The 18,390-nt window shown below is 40.1% G+C and overlaps 1 protein-coding gene across 1 annotated transcript in view; it reads right to left on the bottom strand.

The window, feature by feature from the left end:
- Positions 1-18,390, bottom strand: part of KIF26B (kinesin family member 26B) — a gene marked incomplete at its 5' end in the record, with an annotated part of 298,247 nt that overhangs the window by 204,499 nt on the left and 75,358 nt on the right. Inside the window, one exon of the mRNA XM_026846220.1 lies at positions 4,620-5,153. Coding sequence (XP_026702021.1) covers positions 4,620-5,153 — 534 coding nt within the window. The remainder of the gene's footprint in view (positions 1-4,619; positions 5,154-18,390) is intronic.

Below are 18,390 nucleotides of genomic sequence, written 5' to 3'. Positions count from 1 at the left end.
TGCAAAACTTCCAGAACAAGCTGCTACTTTCTCAGAGCAGAGTGTTCTTCTAAACACACATTATACATGAAGAAGAAACAGAAAGCACATACTGTAGGTTTTCATCAATTGTACACAAACAAAGCCTTTGATAACTTTCTGAATAGGCTTGAGATCATTATGCCTGGGGCCAAGAGGCTCTCAGTTTAAGATATCATTTTCCAAACTTTTGGTCAAAAGGGTCTTTTTAAGTGCAGTGGAGAAATAAACACCTTTTTCCTTGGATATCATTATGTTTGCAGTACCTCTACACGAATCCTTACATGCACTACCTTTTTCCTTACCAAATTCAAACTTCACAAACTCGAGGTCTGGAGCAGGAGATGCTTACCCACATCAACAGTCACAGTTGTTACCCATCCTTCCCTTTCATGGCCCACATTGTTCCTGGAAGTGTTGGCCTTTTCCAGTTCTCTGGGGTTTTTTTTACCTTCCTGTCATCCAAACCAACCAAACACGTGGTGCTAATTTTGTTTGTTTGTTTGCCTTTTAAAACAATCTACTTAAAAGACATACAAAGATTCTTATGCAGACCTAAGAAGGTAACTAGAGGACCAATGAAATGCCTACTGGTTTATGTTCTGCAGCTTACAATACAATGCAGCTAATGCTATGCTTCTGGTTTAGAGGCACACCAACATGCACAAACCACGCTGTTAATGTAGGTTTAAAAGGGTGCCCATTCTAAAGAACAACAGCTACTTCTAAAAAATGGAGCAGTTTTACTCCAGAAAAAGTGTTTTAGTGTAACCAGCTTAATCTAGTCACTGTTTTCAACTTCTTTCCCTTTGAAAGCAAACACTAAATCAGTCTGAACTACTAAGGACTCGAATCTATCTTATTCTTTAATGAGGTGGGTTTGGTTTAACTACTTTAGCAGCTAAGTAATAAAAATGTTATGCATCCAATTTAGTATCACATTCTCTATAAAAATTACAAGAAGCAATCATTTTATCAAGGTATTTGGACTTTTGGCTCCTACAGTAGTACCGCAGGCCCAAAGGTTTCTTTTTCTTAAAGCGTTATGTAATAACTGGTAAGCAGCAGAAAAGTACTTAACACTGTGGTATCCCGTAATTCACATTAGCAGCTGCACAAATAGTTACAGCCCTTCTTGGGTAAAACTTCACCAGTTTAAATTGGTTTTCTCTGAGCATGGAAGGACCTAAATCCCTCTGAGTAATAAGAAGATCAACAGAAGCCTTTACAAGTGTTAAAACAGTCTGATTGCCAGGGTATATAAATGTTACCAGCTAATGACTGAAAGAGCAAGATTTTCAGACTCTGGATCAAATTCTGACTCGTCAGTTTTGACTGGTATTTTCCTACATGTATTCAACAGAAAGGGGTCACTTTTACCTGGACTAGGTAACCATTTCAGCATTCCTGTGTTCGTAAAAGGCTTTTAATGGGCCATGCTTTTTGTCAGTTCCCTTTCCCTCCCTCCAATTCCCTGTTTTGTAAGAGGACAGCTTACCAGCAAAATTTCGTTCAGTCCCTTACAGAAAACAGCATCACCTGTTCATTTGTGAGCCAGGCCTAGGGGACATCACAGGTTTTTGGAACCAAATCTTCATTTCTGTCTAGTCAAGGGGTGGCTAAATATAGAATCACTGATGGGGTCATCTACACCATCTCCTAATCTCCAGGTGGGACCAGTTTTGCCTAAACAATTCTTAGCAGCTATTTCTCTGACATATTCTTAGGAGACTCCATTGATGAGTTCCCATAATGCCTCCATGAAATTATTTGAAAGTTTCCTTTACACCTGTCACGCATCTCCAGTTAAAGACAGTATTACTTCTTCTATTTTTCAGACTTTAAGCATATAATACAATACTAAATCTGTCAGTGTGTAAATTCACATTTGTTTTACTTACACCTGATAGCAATTACTCTTTCTGCAAAAGTAATTGAATGGTGGCATGTCATTTAAGACTTGCCCTAAACTACTGCAGCAGCTGAGCCCTACAATATAACAACACTCCATTCTTACGTTGTTTTTTGTCTACCTGAACTCAAACAAAAGTTGTAATTTATTTCCCATAACAAGGTTCTTATTTTAGGCAGTCTGAAGGGGAAGAACCTAAGAAGGATCTTAGAACTTACAACAGTAGGAATACTTTTGGTGCCTAAAATTGCCACAAGTCAATTCTGAGCTGGAGAATATCACTTCCAAACTAATGTTTCCTCTTTTTGGTGATACTTCAAGGAAAAGAAACATGGTCAGTTTTCAAGGTACTCAACCATTTCTGTCAAGTTATCTAGACTGTCTAACAAAAGCTAATTTACAATGGGAGGTGTCTACAACAGGCGCCATTAAGTCTAGAGCCATGAGACTGACTTCTCCCTGGACATCAATTTAACAAGATTATGATACAGAAGGGCACTGTACCTCTCTGTGTGAAGTGTAAGGCCTTTTATTACAAGAAATTATTTGCTATTCCTTTTAGATAATGCACAGTGAGGTTTTTCTAATCACTGTTCTTAAGGGAAAACAAGAACATTTAATTAATATATAGACATTAGCAAGTAAGTAGCTAGTGCCTGTTTTAATTCACCTTCAAATCAAGATAACAGATTCATCTTCCTAGCGCTCTTCCCCAGCAGTTTTGTAACTGTAACTGCATTTAAAAAATGTATTTATATGGGAGAGAGATCTAAAACATTCTGAAAATGGGTAGCTAACAAAAACAGAAAAGCAAAGCTTGCATCTTCCCACTACTTCAAATTACAAATAAATTACTTTTCCAAGTTTTTCTTCTTACTTGATTAATTCCCAGTCTGATACAGATACTACATAATCAAACACTAAAATCCTTTCATTGTGTTTAAAGACAAAAGCTATCATTATTATTCCATGACTGGACAATTAAATGTGACACGAGTAAAGTGAGAATTTTAACATTTGAAGGTGGAATCTTAAAAAGAATGTAAAAATTACTATCAACACAGTGCATTACAGACCAACATTGCTATGTTTGTTTGGTTTTTTCCAGTTTGCCTGGGTTTTTTGATTTGATTTTTGTTTATTGGGGAGGGGGATGGTGGGGTGGTGGTGTCTTCTCTATTTCAAGGTTATTGAAAGGAAAGGGAAATGGTAGGGAGCAGTCCTTAATCCAGCTGTAACCAAACTACAGGATAAGTCTGTAAAGTTTTGAATCTTAGCTTCTCCTTAGTAAATATTTTTAAGACAGAATGAACTATCTAGGAACCATAAACGTTATTAAAAAGTAAACAAATAACATGTTTTCATAGAATATGAATCTGAAAGATTGTGAATGCAATAAAACTGATTTTCCTAATTATTCAGTTTTCTGAATGTGCATTCTTTGTTCAGTTTTTTTTCTTAGATCAAACTTAGATCAGATTTTTTCTTTTTCTCAGAACAAACTACAATTACATACTGACCTGCCCAAATGTGATTCAGGTTCACTAGAGCATAAATCCATAAAACTATAAAGTCACATATTTTCCAGATAAAAACTGTAGTTCACTTCTGGTTTTACCAAGTCTTCTTTGGTGCATGACAATATCTTAAAGTTTATGAATAACATCACTTTTTTTCTGGCTGCAATATCACTCATACTGATAAATGTTAAATATTAATTTAGAGATCTGTCTTGCAATCTGTTCTTAACTTAGTAGAAAGACTAACTTCCAAAGATACTTATGTGCCTAAGAAAGCCAACAGGAATGGCCAGGGGAACTCAAAGAATAGGCTTATGTCGCAATCTGCAAAGGCTTGGGCACTCTGAAAATCCCACCACTTGCAGCTAAGTCTATCAGAAAGCTTACCTCCTGTCATAAAACCCCTTTCTGTGCCAGCTAGCGTATATGGGTTCTACAGGTATTTACGAGTGTCGTGTACCAGAAAACAGCAAGTCAAAGAGAAAGAAAAGAACATGCTGAGAAGCACATTAAAATTTCCCCAGAACTGCTAAGCTCTAGAGTCTGATGGAGATGTTGAATACATGAGAACTGATAAAAATCAAAACACCAAGAACCAGTTGAATCTGCAGAAGGCCTCCAGCACACACTAGTATCAATAAGAACGTATGTAACTTAGAACACATCAACGAAGGTAGTGTCTGCTATATGTAGACAAAGACTATTTGATCATATGCATACATGATGAACCAAAAGACCGTCTGGATACTTCCTGAATATCAACCCAGAAGTCACTGATGCACTAGTGCCACTTTCCACTTGTGAGTAAACAACTGTGGCTGGCTCACAGCTGTTGCTCCAACCAAGTATTATGAGCGAGAGTGAGAACTGTGTGAGGGAATAATTGCATATACTGTATGAATAGTTATCTGCTATTAAAAACAACAGCTTAGTTCTATTATTAATAATAGCTGAATTATTAAAAGGTGTTCTAAATAATACTAATTGTGATCTGTGTCTCCTCCAAATCAATCCCCTATCAGGCAAATGGAAATGTATAGCACTCCTTGTTCTGGTGCTCACTATATGAATCGCTCTACTTCCACCCCACAGGAGCAAACAGAGCTAGCATGCCCATGCAAGCTTCAATGGCAAGAAAACAAACATATTTTTTATGTTAAAATACTTACTTGGTAAGGATATAGAGTGACGCCATTCGTTCTTGACAAAGACCAGGTACCATCAAGGTATTGATGAGCCTGAATAGCCACAGAGTTGAGAACGTTACCGTTGCTGGGGCTGGTGGCCATTTGAAAGCTGACCTTGGCTTGGTGTCCAGGAGAGCCATTTTTCTTCTCCACCCCATTGACAATTCCTAGACTGTTGGGTTTTCCACTGTGTTTGTTGGCAACAAAGCCTGTATAATTAGATGTAGCATAAGGAGTGGGCATGTATGCCCAGTCCCTGGGCTGCAGGCTGCCCATGTGCCGGGGACTCACTAATGTGGGGATATTGGAGAGAGGTGGGGGAGAGCCTGGTGAGGCATCATAATGTTCTGAGTTGGCAGCTTGCTCTAAGGTCAGCACCATCTGAATGGCCTCTTGCTTCAACTGGTTCAGGTGTGTGGCACAAACGTCACATCTGTTGTCCTTCTCGTTCCATGCCTTACGAATGGTATTAGGAACTTGGAGCTTGTCATGAATCACAGAAGAAAATCCTGGGTCCTAAAAAAAAAAAAAAAAAAAAAAAAAAAAAAAAAAAAAAAAAAAAAAAAAATCAAACAGAGAAGGGAGAGGGGGGACAGAAGAGAAATGTTTAACCATGGTCACCACAGCGAAACATTATTACTGCTGATTGTGCATTTCAAAAGCCAATTTATGAGATAAGCTTAGAATACAAACAAAGGCCATTAGATACAGTCAACATATGCCAGCAGCAGAGCTGAACAAAAATGAGAAACTAGATTGTGTTGGAAAGAAAAAAATTCTTTTACTTTTACTGATAACTGGCAAATATTATAATTCCACTGCAAGCTTCAATGCATGGCAGAGAGAATGAATTAACCTGCTTCACATCACTGCACCTAATTTCTGGCTTGAATGAAATCTACTCATCGTTACACAGGTGAGATCAAGAGCAACTCCACTAAAACCAGCGGGCTCGTAGCAAGGTTCACAAATCCATCTACTCATCAATGTCAGCTTTTGGTACTCAGAAAATCCAGAACATACTCTGCAACAAAAATGTAAAATTTCAAAGCCTACCTGTAAAGAAAAAATGAAAAAAACAGAAGGACCATCACTCCCCCAAAATCCTTTTCAAAATTCAAAACTCATGGATATTTTATAAACTTTAAGAGCTTTTCAGCATTTCTTTTACCAAGAATACACTTTTCAGCCAGGAAAAAAAAACCACAACTTTTCCATTAATTAAATGTTCTACCACTATTTTGGGTAGCTGCTGATTATATAAAATAAAACAGTAATTTTCTGGAACATGTATAGGGTCAATAATTTATAAATAATAATTTTATTATTGGAAAGCATAGTTTTGGTGCAAAACCACGTGATCGGGTTTAAAATCTCTTGCCTCATATCCTCACCTCACAGCTAGGATGTCAGTGGTGCTCTCCAGAGCAGTATGTCACCCTGATCTGGTTACAGCCATTGAAAGATGGCCTAATTTGCAAAGCGCTTCTGTAAGTGGTGGAGCCAAACAGCAGTCTCGGTAGGGGCTTATCACTAAACTTGTCCAGTTCTTACAGCATCGTGCAGTTTTAGAAATACACAGCTATAATGTGTGTGTTATGCAGAGCAAACAATGATGGTAATGTGATGGAAGCATTTCTTGTGCAGTTATGTGATGGAAGTATTTCTTGGAAATTTCACACCACATTTTTGTGGTTTTACAGACCAGGCAAGGCAGACATCACCTTCCCCTCCTTAAGTTTTAAAGACTTATTGGTGGATTTTCTTATGACTCAAAAAGATATACAATCAGTAGTATCAGAATCTCCTTTTTTTTCTCTGCATCTTTGTGGCTTTATCAGCTTTATCAGAAAACTGGAAGAGTGCGGGGGGTGGGGGGCGTAGAATCACACAAATACTTATCAAGTAATTTGATGAACCCCATGCCATCCAAGATAGACAAATTTCATGTCTGGATAGTTTGGTTGTGCTGGGAAAGAATGGGTAGGGGGTATAATATAGGGAGGAAGAGAATTCATCGGTAGAGGGTCATATTCATTATGATCCGTCTTTATTATATACTCAAGCGTTTTATTTTCACTGTTTAACTACCATGAACAGCTCCTCAGCATGCAGTGATTAATTGATTCATAAATCATGGTGCCTCCTTATGCACAGCAGCAAAAGAGCAGTTCTAGCCCCAGAAGCCCAAGAGAGTCATATAAGCTGATGGGAAACAACAGGAGGCTGAGATCTGATCAAGCCTCAAGCTGGTCATTTCTATTCTATGCACAAAGGGGGTCGGAGCATCAAAGTGTGTCAGGAAGGCAGGAACTGGATTCTGTACCAACCCTCCCCCCTTTACCTTCAGGAAGGGGACTGGTGGAAATCAGGGGGAAAAAACAGGATACAAAAGATGTCAAATCTTATTTTCCATCCCAGACCATAACTAGGTCAACAATTCACATCAGATATAGGCATCCCGTCCATGATGCCAGGTATGCAAGGAAAGGGCTCTCTACTTTTCCTATAATGGGCTAGACAAAGCTACCTGTACAGCTGAAGTGAAGTGTAAGCCTTCTTTCCAGGCTCCTCCACAACTGTCCAGAAAAAATCCTTGCCAGCTCTTCCTTCAGCTAACTAGTGCCACAAGAGCTAGTTGTTATTCTTTGGAACTTCCCTTAGGCAACTGGGCTTTAACCCAGGTAATTATATACAACATTCAGATCCAGTACCAGTTCAGCATGGAAATTCCTGGATACTATGATAAATACTCTAAGGAAATAAAGCCTTCTCTAAAGTAAGCAAATGTCAGCATGATATAAATATTCAAGTAGCACACCAACTTTAAAGAGTGCTGGACAGCAGTGAATTTAGCTTCATTTCAGTGTTAAAACAAACATCAGATCATTCTCTGATACAACAATAAACAGAGAAAAAGAGGGAGGGAAGAAGAATGACTGTTCCCTCCTCAGGACCAGAAAGGAGGAAAACAGGCACAACCTAAACTGAATACTCCCAAGATTGGCCCTGCTAATCTATCAGACTCTACTAGATGGATAGCCCAACACTGGATGCAAGTCTGGAACATGAAACAGAAAAGCCTACAGGACAGCAAATAAATTTGGAGAAACTCAGGTTCCAGAAACACATTAGTCACATTTTGTTCTCAAAACAAAACTGATAGAGCTTAAAAGAGAGTTTACTTTCTTATTCTTCACTGGGCAACTCCACTATAATTTCACAGAAGAATTGGCTGACAGGCTCGTGACATGTTTAGCAGGAAACAGGCCACAGCCTGGACAGTCATTACACCCTTGCGTGAACAGCAGGGAAATGCAGCTACATGGCACTTGGTTTCAGTATTTCATCTGCAAGCAATTGTCTTCACACGTTCCCCTAGGAATGCTTATTAGTTTAATAAACAGCTTCTTGGCCCATAGGCATACAACAGTATCATGTCCCGTATGAAAGAGAGATGGGCAAGCCTCACTGGGTAAGCACTTTTGAGCTAGCTGCGCTAAGCAGGAGTTGGAAAGGTTATACTCACTCCTGAAACTTGTGAGGTCTAAGAAACCCCACACTCCCTGGCATGAGAGCAGATTTGCTTGTGAAATCTGAGGTTGACACTGGAAATACCATTTATATTTTGGCACTCATTTCCAATCCTGACAGAACAAAGTACAGTGACACTGAAAACTGAAACAGAACTTTAAAAATCACAAAGGAGTTTGGTTTGAGTTGAGGGCAAAGGTTCATGATGGTTTCTCTTATTGCTGTAATGGTTCACCCATCTTTAGTATAAACAGCATTACTGTAAACTCCTATTCCTATAATAAACAAATGAAGGCATGCAAGAGATCTGAAAGCTTCAGGAGATCAGTCACAACACAGACCATAGCATAAATGCACAAGGCAAGCAGTGAACTAAACGGAGTGCACACTGAGCTTTGTGGTAAGGAGCCTTTTCACACATTACCTTTGAGTTTTCAAGCTCAAGTAAACACCAGTTCGAGCCATGTTTAGTTGTTGTTCTTCTCCACTGTAACCAGCTAGTAATTAATCCCTTATCTTTGGTCTTGAACTAAAAACCCACATGGGAAAGACAGAAGAGGGAAGGAAGTTTGGCATTTTAGAGATTCATCATAGATAGGTATGCTAAGGAATTCTAGGTTTACCCAGTGAAAATGTACCCAGTGAACTGACAGTAGTTAAAGAAACCCTGAAGTATAGAGACAGACTGCAAATGCAGTCCTGACCTCATGGAGGAGGAAGAATGGCACTACTATATTATAATGTAAGATAATGCAGAAGCATCCTCCTCTCTTTCGTCTCCCATCATAGATCTGTGCCTTGCTGTATAGTTTTCATGACATTTTAACTGCATCACTAAGAAAGCAGAGTACAAGAGAATAATCCTTTCCTTCCTGCTACCCAGCTTAGTGCCCATCTTCCTCAACAGAGGAAGCAGACCACCACTTTCAGCACGAAGCACAGTGTTTCACACATACACACATTTACACAAAACTCACAAGGAGACATGATGAAAGCAGACAGAGCTCAACTGGTGAACAGAGAAGCTGGCAAGAAAAAGGACGAGCAATTTGCACTTTTACATATTACATGGAACCTAGTTGATCACAGATTCATGTACAAATAACTCATATGCATACTACTTTCTTGCAAACATGTAAGAGGTAGTCACTAATACTAGATACACTTTCTAAGATTTTGTGCACAACTGTATTTGATTTGGTCAACTATAGCCTAAGCATGTTAGACATTGTAACCCTATGTCATTACGCCACCTGAGAAAACTATACAATGGATCTCAAGACTTTCTTATCAAATTGTGTTTTTCAACACCAATACTATTCATTGCTCTACAGGGAAAAATAAAGCAGTCAATACTAACTAAATCACAGAGGTCAGCTTCCCCTTGAAGATTCTCGGAGAAGACTCACGGAGATCTTTTGTTTCTGAAAGGGTCCATGCAGCAATGACTGCTGGTATGTAATCCATCATCTAAGGTGAGGGAAGAAGTAGAGGAAAGCAATGATCAAAGTTCTGCCCAGGAAGAAGTGTGTTTTCCAGACTCTCACTCTCCACAGGCGGGGAGTAAAAGAACTAATTAAGAAACATTAGTAGGAGGGAAGACTTAACCCTAATAAAAAACACATGTTTTTCCATGACTGTGCAAACATCTCTGCTCTAAACACAACCCTGTTCATCCATGGTTGGTCTCTATTGGGGGGGGGGCGGAAATCTGTTCTCCTTTCTCTCTTGAGAGTGTACTTTTCAGACCAATAAAGAGATGATACTTGTAAATTTACTTTCCAGAGACTCTGCACTCTAACTTAAACATATCCTATCATCTTCTAGGCCACATCTCAGAGATTTGTTGTTTTTAGCATTCCAGAGCCCCAACAGTTGAAAGAGAGCTCTTCACTCTTACAATGGCTCCACTTCTGTTAAAGCAAAGGTATGTTCAAATAAACTGAAGCCAATGGGAGTTTTTCCTCAAAGAATCATGACAGGATACACACTATGACTATAAATTAGTAGCACTGTACCATCAAACTGAGCTGGGAACCCTGGATAAAAGTCAGTTAGCTTTGCTAAGTAAAGACTGAATCCTCTACAGTGGCAGGATGTCAGCTAGCACAAAGCAGTGTTTTGATAAGTAAGAGCCAAAGTGGCACATGAGCAAGACCAAGGGGACAGTGAGGAGGCCTCCATTTTTTCTATTGCTCTGTACATAGCAACTGACACCTCTGAGTGTGACCACACCGCCTTACCTGTCACAGAAGACTTCCCTCATGCTCACCATGTTTTCTTCATATAAGCCATACATTACCACTCCCAGCTAAGAAAATGAAACCATCTCATCTCTTTTGCTAGAAAAGGAAAATTAATTTCCCTCTTGTCTTTCTGAAACTCTATCCTTTCCCCAGAAGGAACATCCCTCCATAAGCACTATTACTACATGTTGGGGAAAAGAGAGAGGAAGCAATCCTGGAAAGCTGTAAGTAGGGAACTTGGGCAAAAGGAGAGACAGAGGTCATGAGGAAAGCACAGTGGAATAAGAAAAAGGCTTCTTACATTAGTCTGTTTCCAGCAAGCCCCTGTAAAAAGACTGTCTTACCAACTGTGGTAAAAACCTCTGCAGTATTATCATATCCCACCTTTTTAAACTAGTATGATTTTCATTTCTCAAACTTGAAGAACTGCTTTTTGCTGCTGACTTAGCCTTCACTTTCAAAAAGGCCGTGAGTATGCTCCCTGTCCTACAGTCAGTATCTCCAGAACACATCTGGGGGATGTCTGGGGCAGGGGGGTGGGGTGGAATCAAATCTTAATCCTGATCTTAATCCTGCTTGGTGTAGACCTCAACATTACTATTTTCTAGGTGGTTTTCTTGAGCTAGTACATACTACTGACATTTGGACTTTTATAACTTAACATTTGTCAGTATAAATGAGCCAGAAAAATGTGCTTCTTTGGTTTAGGTTATCTGTTTTCTTATCTGAAAGCAATAGAAAGTCTGAGCAAGGCTCACCTTACAAACTTGCAGCAGCAAGAAGCAGAAGAGAAAAAACACTGGAAAAAGAGGAGGATTAAAAATCAGGAGGAGGGACAGAAGGGGAAAAACAAAAAGTGTTTTCTAATTGCTCCATGAACTGGCTTACGGGTCCAATGATGGATCAGCACTGACGGACTTACAGCTGTACACATCTGGCACACAGGTGTTTGTGTTAGCATTTGATAGCTAGACAGCAGCCAGATTTTTAATTGGGTTGGGAAGAAGAGATGAAATAGCAGCAGGAAAATCTAAATATACATTCAGTGGTGCAAATCCAAGCCTTGCCCAATGAGCTCTGCTATGCAGTTGTCTAGAGCTCTGCAGCCCAGACTGAATCTGTGGCCACAGCATGCACAGGGTATCCTGGAAGGAAGCTTCTTCTAGAGATACGTGGCAGACAAACTCAGCTGTTGCCAAAGAGGCAGAATGTGTCAGGACTCTTTTTATAGCACAAAGAATAGAAACAAACTCAGAATTGCAGAAGCTTCGTCACTTGTGCTGGAAAAAGCAGCAGCTCCATTCTCTCCTCCCTGCTTTGTATTTTCCTGCCTGAATGTTGAAGGATTGCATTTGCTTTCTTAGCCACCAGAGCACACTATGAGCTTGTGTTCAACTGATTATTCACCTTGACCCCCTACTACTTTTCTACATTATTGCCATAAGCAGTCTTGTGTCATGCATGCAACCCAGATGTATCACAGATCCATTTTTGCTCAGGTTTCCAGTCACCCCACAGAACACAGTTGCTATTGCTGCCTCTTCACTCAGCTGGGGGCTGGCTACAAATTTGACCTAGTTATTGTTAGAATTAGATGCTTTCAAGAGTTTACAAACTGCTAGCTTTAACAACCAAATGTTTAGTCTCACTTCTCACCATAGTGGCAAATGGGATACCTTTTTTCATAAAATCCTTCTGATTGCCAATCACAAAGACATTGTTCTTTATTGTTGATATCCTGTTACCCACCTTTCAAACCCATCTGGGATAAGAATGAAGCACAACTGACCTATGATTACATGGGCCAGACCTGTTAAAATACTGGAATAACATTAGTTTTTCTTTGATCCTTTCAAACTTCCCTATTATTCCAAGCTTATAAACATCAGATCAACAAATCACTTAAACCTCTTTGAGTAATCAGGCTACAGTAGCAATTACTGTTCTGACACACCTCCATATTTTAAAAGTTTAGCTTGCTTTTTCTGTGAGAAGAGCATTATAGTTCTTTGATGAATGTCAGCACTGAGATACTACTGACACTGTAACCAGTGATTTCTCAAACAGCTGTCATACCTGAAGAATGGTAACTAAACATCACAAGTGTGAAGGTCAGGACAGTATTTGTGACACCTATATACTTACTGTTCTCCTGACTTAAAGGGGTTTGTAGCATGCTGAAATCTATTGCAACTGCTTTTCAAACATGAGAATGATACCCCTTTTACTTTAGGCAAACAATCATCAGAGAAATTATGTTTTTTATTTCGTAACTTAGCATCCTCAAAAGAGCTATTCAGTATGTAACATTTTTATCAAATCTGTTCAGCTTCAGCACATCTACAGTTACAGAATCATGAAGGTTGGAAACGACCTTGAAGATCATCAAGTCCAACCATTAACCTAACACTGATGTGCATCAGAGAATCAAAAATTTTCTGTCCTATTCAGTTAGGTTTGTATCCTTTTTTAAAAACTATTTCTGCATGTGCACACTTATGCTTTTCTCTACACTCTAAGAAACATTAGTATCTTTAAATTGCATGCAAGATTACTGGTTTGGGGGGGGGGGTAGATTGATACAGGTTATTGGTGCCTTTTACAATGGATAAAGAGCTTTTTCTTTGCATGTCTGATCTTCCTTTTAATTCACTCAGCTTTTGGAAAATTTTATCAATTTCTCAGCTTCACACTGAGGTTCCAACCTGGTTCAGCAGAACTACCTTTTGTTCATCTTGGATATGCTCTCCTCAGGCAACACTCATTCAGGGTCTCTTCTCTAGTTTCTTTTCTGCCACTATTAGATTTCCACCTTTCTCAACTGGAGAGGAGTTGGGAAGGTCAAGGATATGGATTGAGGGAAGAATTAGAGTATTGCAAGCCTTAGTACAGCACTAATTATGGTCAGTTAAAAACTGAAGAGTTTACGGCAGTTTTACAAAGCCGTTTGAAATTCACACTTTGACTTACTTTCATATCCTTAAATATGAAAATACTAGGCAACCCAAGTAATCTTAATCTTAGCAAAACTGCAAGTAAAAGTAAAATCCTGAGCACTTTATTCAAATCAGATGGAGCTTATCTGTATGCCAACTAGGAAACAGAGAATGAATTTTGCTCCCAGCCACTGTGAAAGCATACCACAAAGACAACAGCCACTTCACAGTGGCTCTCGTGCACATTCACAGTCCGAGGCACATGAAAAATCGAAACGTATTTGCCTCTTCTCTGTGTTTCCATTTCACATCATTACTTGTTACTTAACACAGCAGAGAACAGTCCCAGATCACTGTGCAACCCTTGAGGTTGGGACAAAGGAAAAGGAGAGAAGAAATCAAGGCAATGATCTATGAATGGATTTTTTTTTTCCCCCCAACTAATTTCTGATACGGATAATTTGAAGGTCTACTGATGGGGTAGGTAAAGATACAGAACTGCTGACCTAGAAGGAAGATGACAACATCCCTATTAATATGTAGTATGGCATCCTGATTTCTCAACGTTGTTTTCAATGGACTGAAGTTGCATAAGAGCATCCTGTAAGCAACTCTGAAGTTTGACAGCACCTGTCTGAAACATCCTCCTTGACACATACCAGGCCTACAGCGGGCTGCTGCTTTAAATAGTAGCCACATACCAGGTACTGACAGCCACTTGCTCCACAGGCAGCTAATGTCCCCTGCTGTCTAGCCATACAGACTCTCATAGTCTCACTTTGATCTGCTAAATCCTTCCCCCTCAGTAACATTTGGCCTGTTACCTTTTACCACCTCCTTCTCACTCCAAGCCATTCACCCACAAAAGGGCTGCTCTGCTTGCTCCTGCCTCAGGATTCTTCAAACACCCATCATGTCCAAGATCAAACTGCATTTCAGTGACCCGGGCTCTTGGAAATCCCCTTTTTTTCCCCTCAGAGAGGGAAAAGCATCACCATTCTCTTCCTTTCCTACCAGCAATACAATGCCCATGCTCCCTGCCTTCCTCTACACAGTCTTTTGCAGTCCAGCCTCAGGCTCAGCAGGTTTATCAGGTGCACAGCTCCCAAACCCAGCAAATACCCTTTGACCCTTCTCCTGCCCCTCAGCCATGACACCCCACCTCACTCTGTGCACTAATCCCAGTTTCAGGTTAATTGATGCCATACTTACCACTCTGGATGCACATGACATTATTCATTATTTGTATTAGCACTTGGGTTTGTTTTGATTAATAATATGAACTGAGAAAAGAAAAATCCCAGTGCAACCCATTGAAATTTTATTCTAACAGTTTTACATTATCTCAGGGTGGGTTATGTTCGCTTGTGAAAGCCCCTCAGCTTTGATGTAATACAGAGAGTAACCAGATATAATTTTGTATTTATAGCTGTTCCCATTAACACAGTTATATTAACAGCTTGTTAGTGATTTAATTATCAAATTGTCTAATTATGGTTTTGCTTAAATTTCTTTTGTGCAGATGGAATCACTTGTAATTATTGCCTGTCCCTGGAACACCTAAAATGAGATATAACATATCAAAAACTTTTCTTTGGAAGTGAAATCTGTATACATAAATATACTTCTCAAGAATTTGATCACTTCTGATGCCCCCATATTCTACACATTTTTCACGTACAACAGATATATTAATAACATTTTTATGCTTGTACAAAAATATCACAGACATATCAAAACAAGCACAAATGCACCAAAAAAGTTAAAATCTTTATCTTAGAGGGTGCCAAGTGCCCCTACCTCCATGCAGTCAAAGAAATCTTAAGAGCATTAGAACAGCCATGAAAGAACATTTATTCCATCTAGTATACAGGGCAGGAAGCAGGAGCATACCTCAGCTTTTCAGCTGGGAATAACTTCATGAGCAAAGTTGTTTGCAGGTTTCCACTCCAGTTGCAAAATCAACTTCTGTTTCATTAGCATGGTATAAATATTTGGGGTATGCAAAGGGAAAGAAGAAGAGAAAACAAGATCCCAAAAAAAAACTAATGAAAGTAACAAGAATCTGCCAACTCTCAGTGGGAACAGAATTACACTGTCACAACTGTCTCACATACAGTATGAGGATAAACTGCAGTGCACGGGACACTTTTTCACCCAGTAAAGTTCTCTGTTCTCCAGCCTTGGGGCAGTTTTACTGTTTAACACAGCTCAAGCAGTAGAATGCATGTTATGAGAAGCCCATTACGCAGCCTTTTTCTCTTGAGTCTGCTGTAAACATACCTGCTAAAGTTCATTAAACTGTATCTGTGTGTGCCTTTCTACACAAACTATAAACTAACCTGTATACTTCAGCATATGCTTCAGCTCCAATTCAGCAAACTCTGTCTGCATCTGCTGAGGCAGGGATTGCACAGGATTTGGTATTCTGTGCCAAGGGTAGGTGACAGAGACTGAGTTTGAGGGGCTGGTGAGTGCAGAAAGATGCGTGGGGAAGATAAGAAGCTGTGGTCGGGATGGAAGCTGTCAGACTGCTAAGCGTGGCTTTACATGAGAAGAAGAGAGCTCCAACTCCACTCACTGGTTTACACAGATGCCAAAGGACCTGCTTTTGGGTGCTTCCTCGCAAGGTGATCCAGAAGGCGTTGACTCAAGCTGACACAGCTACATGATGCAAGGCTGCTCTGAGGGAAGGTACTGGCTTGGGTCCAGAGGCTGATGGGTCACTTGGCTGCCAGTCACCTGGTGATGTGGGTATAGCAGAAATCTTCCCAGATCTGAAGCCAACAGAAGTTAGTATACAGCACCATACAATTCTGTGGGCCTTGGTCAGTCCCCTGTGAACCCTGCTACTTCTAAACACATCCAGGAGCAAGCAACATGGTCTAACATTTACCACTGCATTTCTCCAAGCTGGTAAAAGCTCCATTTTCAATACTGTTCTGGTTTGAGTGAGCAGCAGGGGTTTGTGACATTAGGGGAGCTTTGGAGTACAGCTAATAACCTCTTTTATTGCTGTCACCTATTAAAAAAAGAACATCCCAAACTCAGAAAGTAGGCATGGTTTTTGTTCAGGACTATTGGGTTTGTTCAAAAGTACTCACACTGTGCAACCCCAGGCTGTCACTGCCTCTGCAGCCTGCATCCCATCCTCCACACCCTCACAAAATCCCAAGCAATTCAAATAGTAGAGGATGCGACAAGGCTCAGTTAGAAAGCATTCTCACTGAGGTCTCAATGAAAGCATTCAGAGCTGAAGGAAGCCAAGCACTCCCCTCCCCACATCCATTCACTGTGAACAGAAGCCTCAAGCCCTTGCTGTGGGACCACAGGGGACAGGCACATAATGAGCCCTCGCTGCCAAACAGCACCGTGTTACCAGCCCCCCATGACACCGATCTACAAGTGTGGGCTAAAAACACGCCTCCCCCACTCTCACCACAGCTCACGTTCTGTCCTGAATAAGCTGACTGCTGACAAGCCCAAGAGGGGATCAGCCTCTTGACTTGTGTGGTCTGATGAAGGCTAAGATTACAAATCTTTTTCCAAATAGTCCCCAAGTGAGCCACGCAAAAAAAAAAAAAAAAAAAAAAAAAAAAAAAAAAAAAAAGAAAAGAAGGAGGGGGAAGAAAAAGCTTCCAGCAGAGCCTGGTAACATTAGTCGGCCTCAAACCAAAATACAGTGTTCCTCAGGTTACAGTGTCAGCTGAAAAGCTCCCTAACCAGTGGGGAGGAGAATGGATTTCCAACCTTTGTAAAGATTAAAGACACTGATTATGACCTCAGACTAATACAGGGCTCCTTGTGTACCCAGTCAACAGCATAATCAATAGGGATCAACAGGCATCTGAAAGGATGAAACTATTGGTTCTAGAGGTAGCCACTGCCACTATGGCACTGCTTTTGAAAGACACTGCATAAGGCACCCACCCTCTCCCTATACCAAAGAGCACCTCCTGCAATTAATCTACAGAGCAAACCCCTGTAAACTCAGGGTCCAGGTTCTCTGCTCCTGATTCAGTTCTATAGATTCAGAAATCAAACCCAATTTAAGAAAACTTAGACATACCTCCTCCAACAAAAATTATCATCAGTGGCCTCTTAAAACACCTTGTAAGAATTTCAGCAACCACTGATAAAAGTAAATGTTATAAAATCTACATACTTGAATAATTCATGCAATCTGAAAAAAAAAAATCTACTTTTTCTTGTCAGACAAGCTGACATCTGGATTTAGATTTTAAAAAGAGAATTACGTCATAATCATCCTGCAAAGATGCTTCAAGGAAAACAGTGCAGGGAAGGAGTTGCTATTGTACTGGCTTAAATTTATTTTTGTCTGAATAGCTGAAAGCTACATATCCAGAAAGAAAAGAGTAAAGAAATCCAACTTCAATTGTGAGATAGAAAGCTCTCCTACCACTAACTTTCCTTATTTCCTTAGTTTAATTTCCAGAGTCTGAGTGTCATTAACTTAAATTTAGTATTAGTCTCTACCTCTCATGTATCTTCTACTCCTCCTGATCCACACAGATCTGGAACGTTCCTTCAGAGGTTGCTTTGTTCTCTGAAGCAGATGGGGCATGGGCTAAGGAGCACAGAGTGAGAGTGGGAGGACAGAAGGTGTCTGAGCAGATGAACAGTGATTAAAGGTGCTACTGTGGCTCTCCACTAGATTCACAAAGCATGGCAGTATGAAGCATTGTGCTTGTCCTTTGCAGCCAGGTCCCACAGCAGTATCTGGAACTTGAGGCCTAGCTTTAGATATTCCATGTGTTAAATTAGAAGAGACAAATTCTCCTCACAGATCACATAGGCTTTGTTACATTGCAGGGAGAAAAAAAACAGAGGGGGTGGGGAAAAAAAAATTTAAAGAAACAAGAGGGAAGCAGCCACCAAGTAATCAAAATACTAAAAATATCTCCACTGTCAGTCCTTCTGCTCAGGGCTTCCCTACAATAATCCACTGATTACTTTGCATTTACTTTTTCTTATGAGCAGAGTAACACAGGCACAAGAGCCCTAAGACTCTGAACT

Source organism: Athene cunicularia (genome assembly GCF_003259725.1).
Source record: "Athene cunicularia isolate RWA chromosome 3 unlocalized genomic scaffold, athCun1 chr3_part1, whole genome shotgun sequence".
NCBI classification, from domain to species: Eukaryota; Metazoa; Chordata; class Aves; order Strigiformes; family Strigidae; genus Athene; species Athene cunicularia.
Note: the sequence above shows the minus strand (reverse complement) of the source record. Positions and strands in the feature narration are given on the sequence as shown.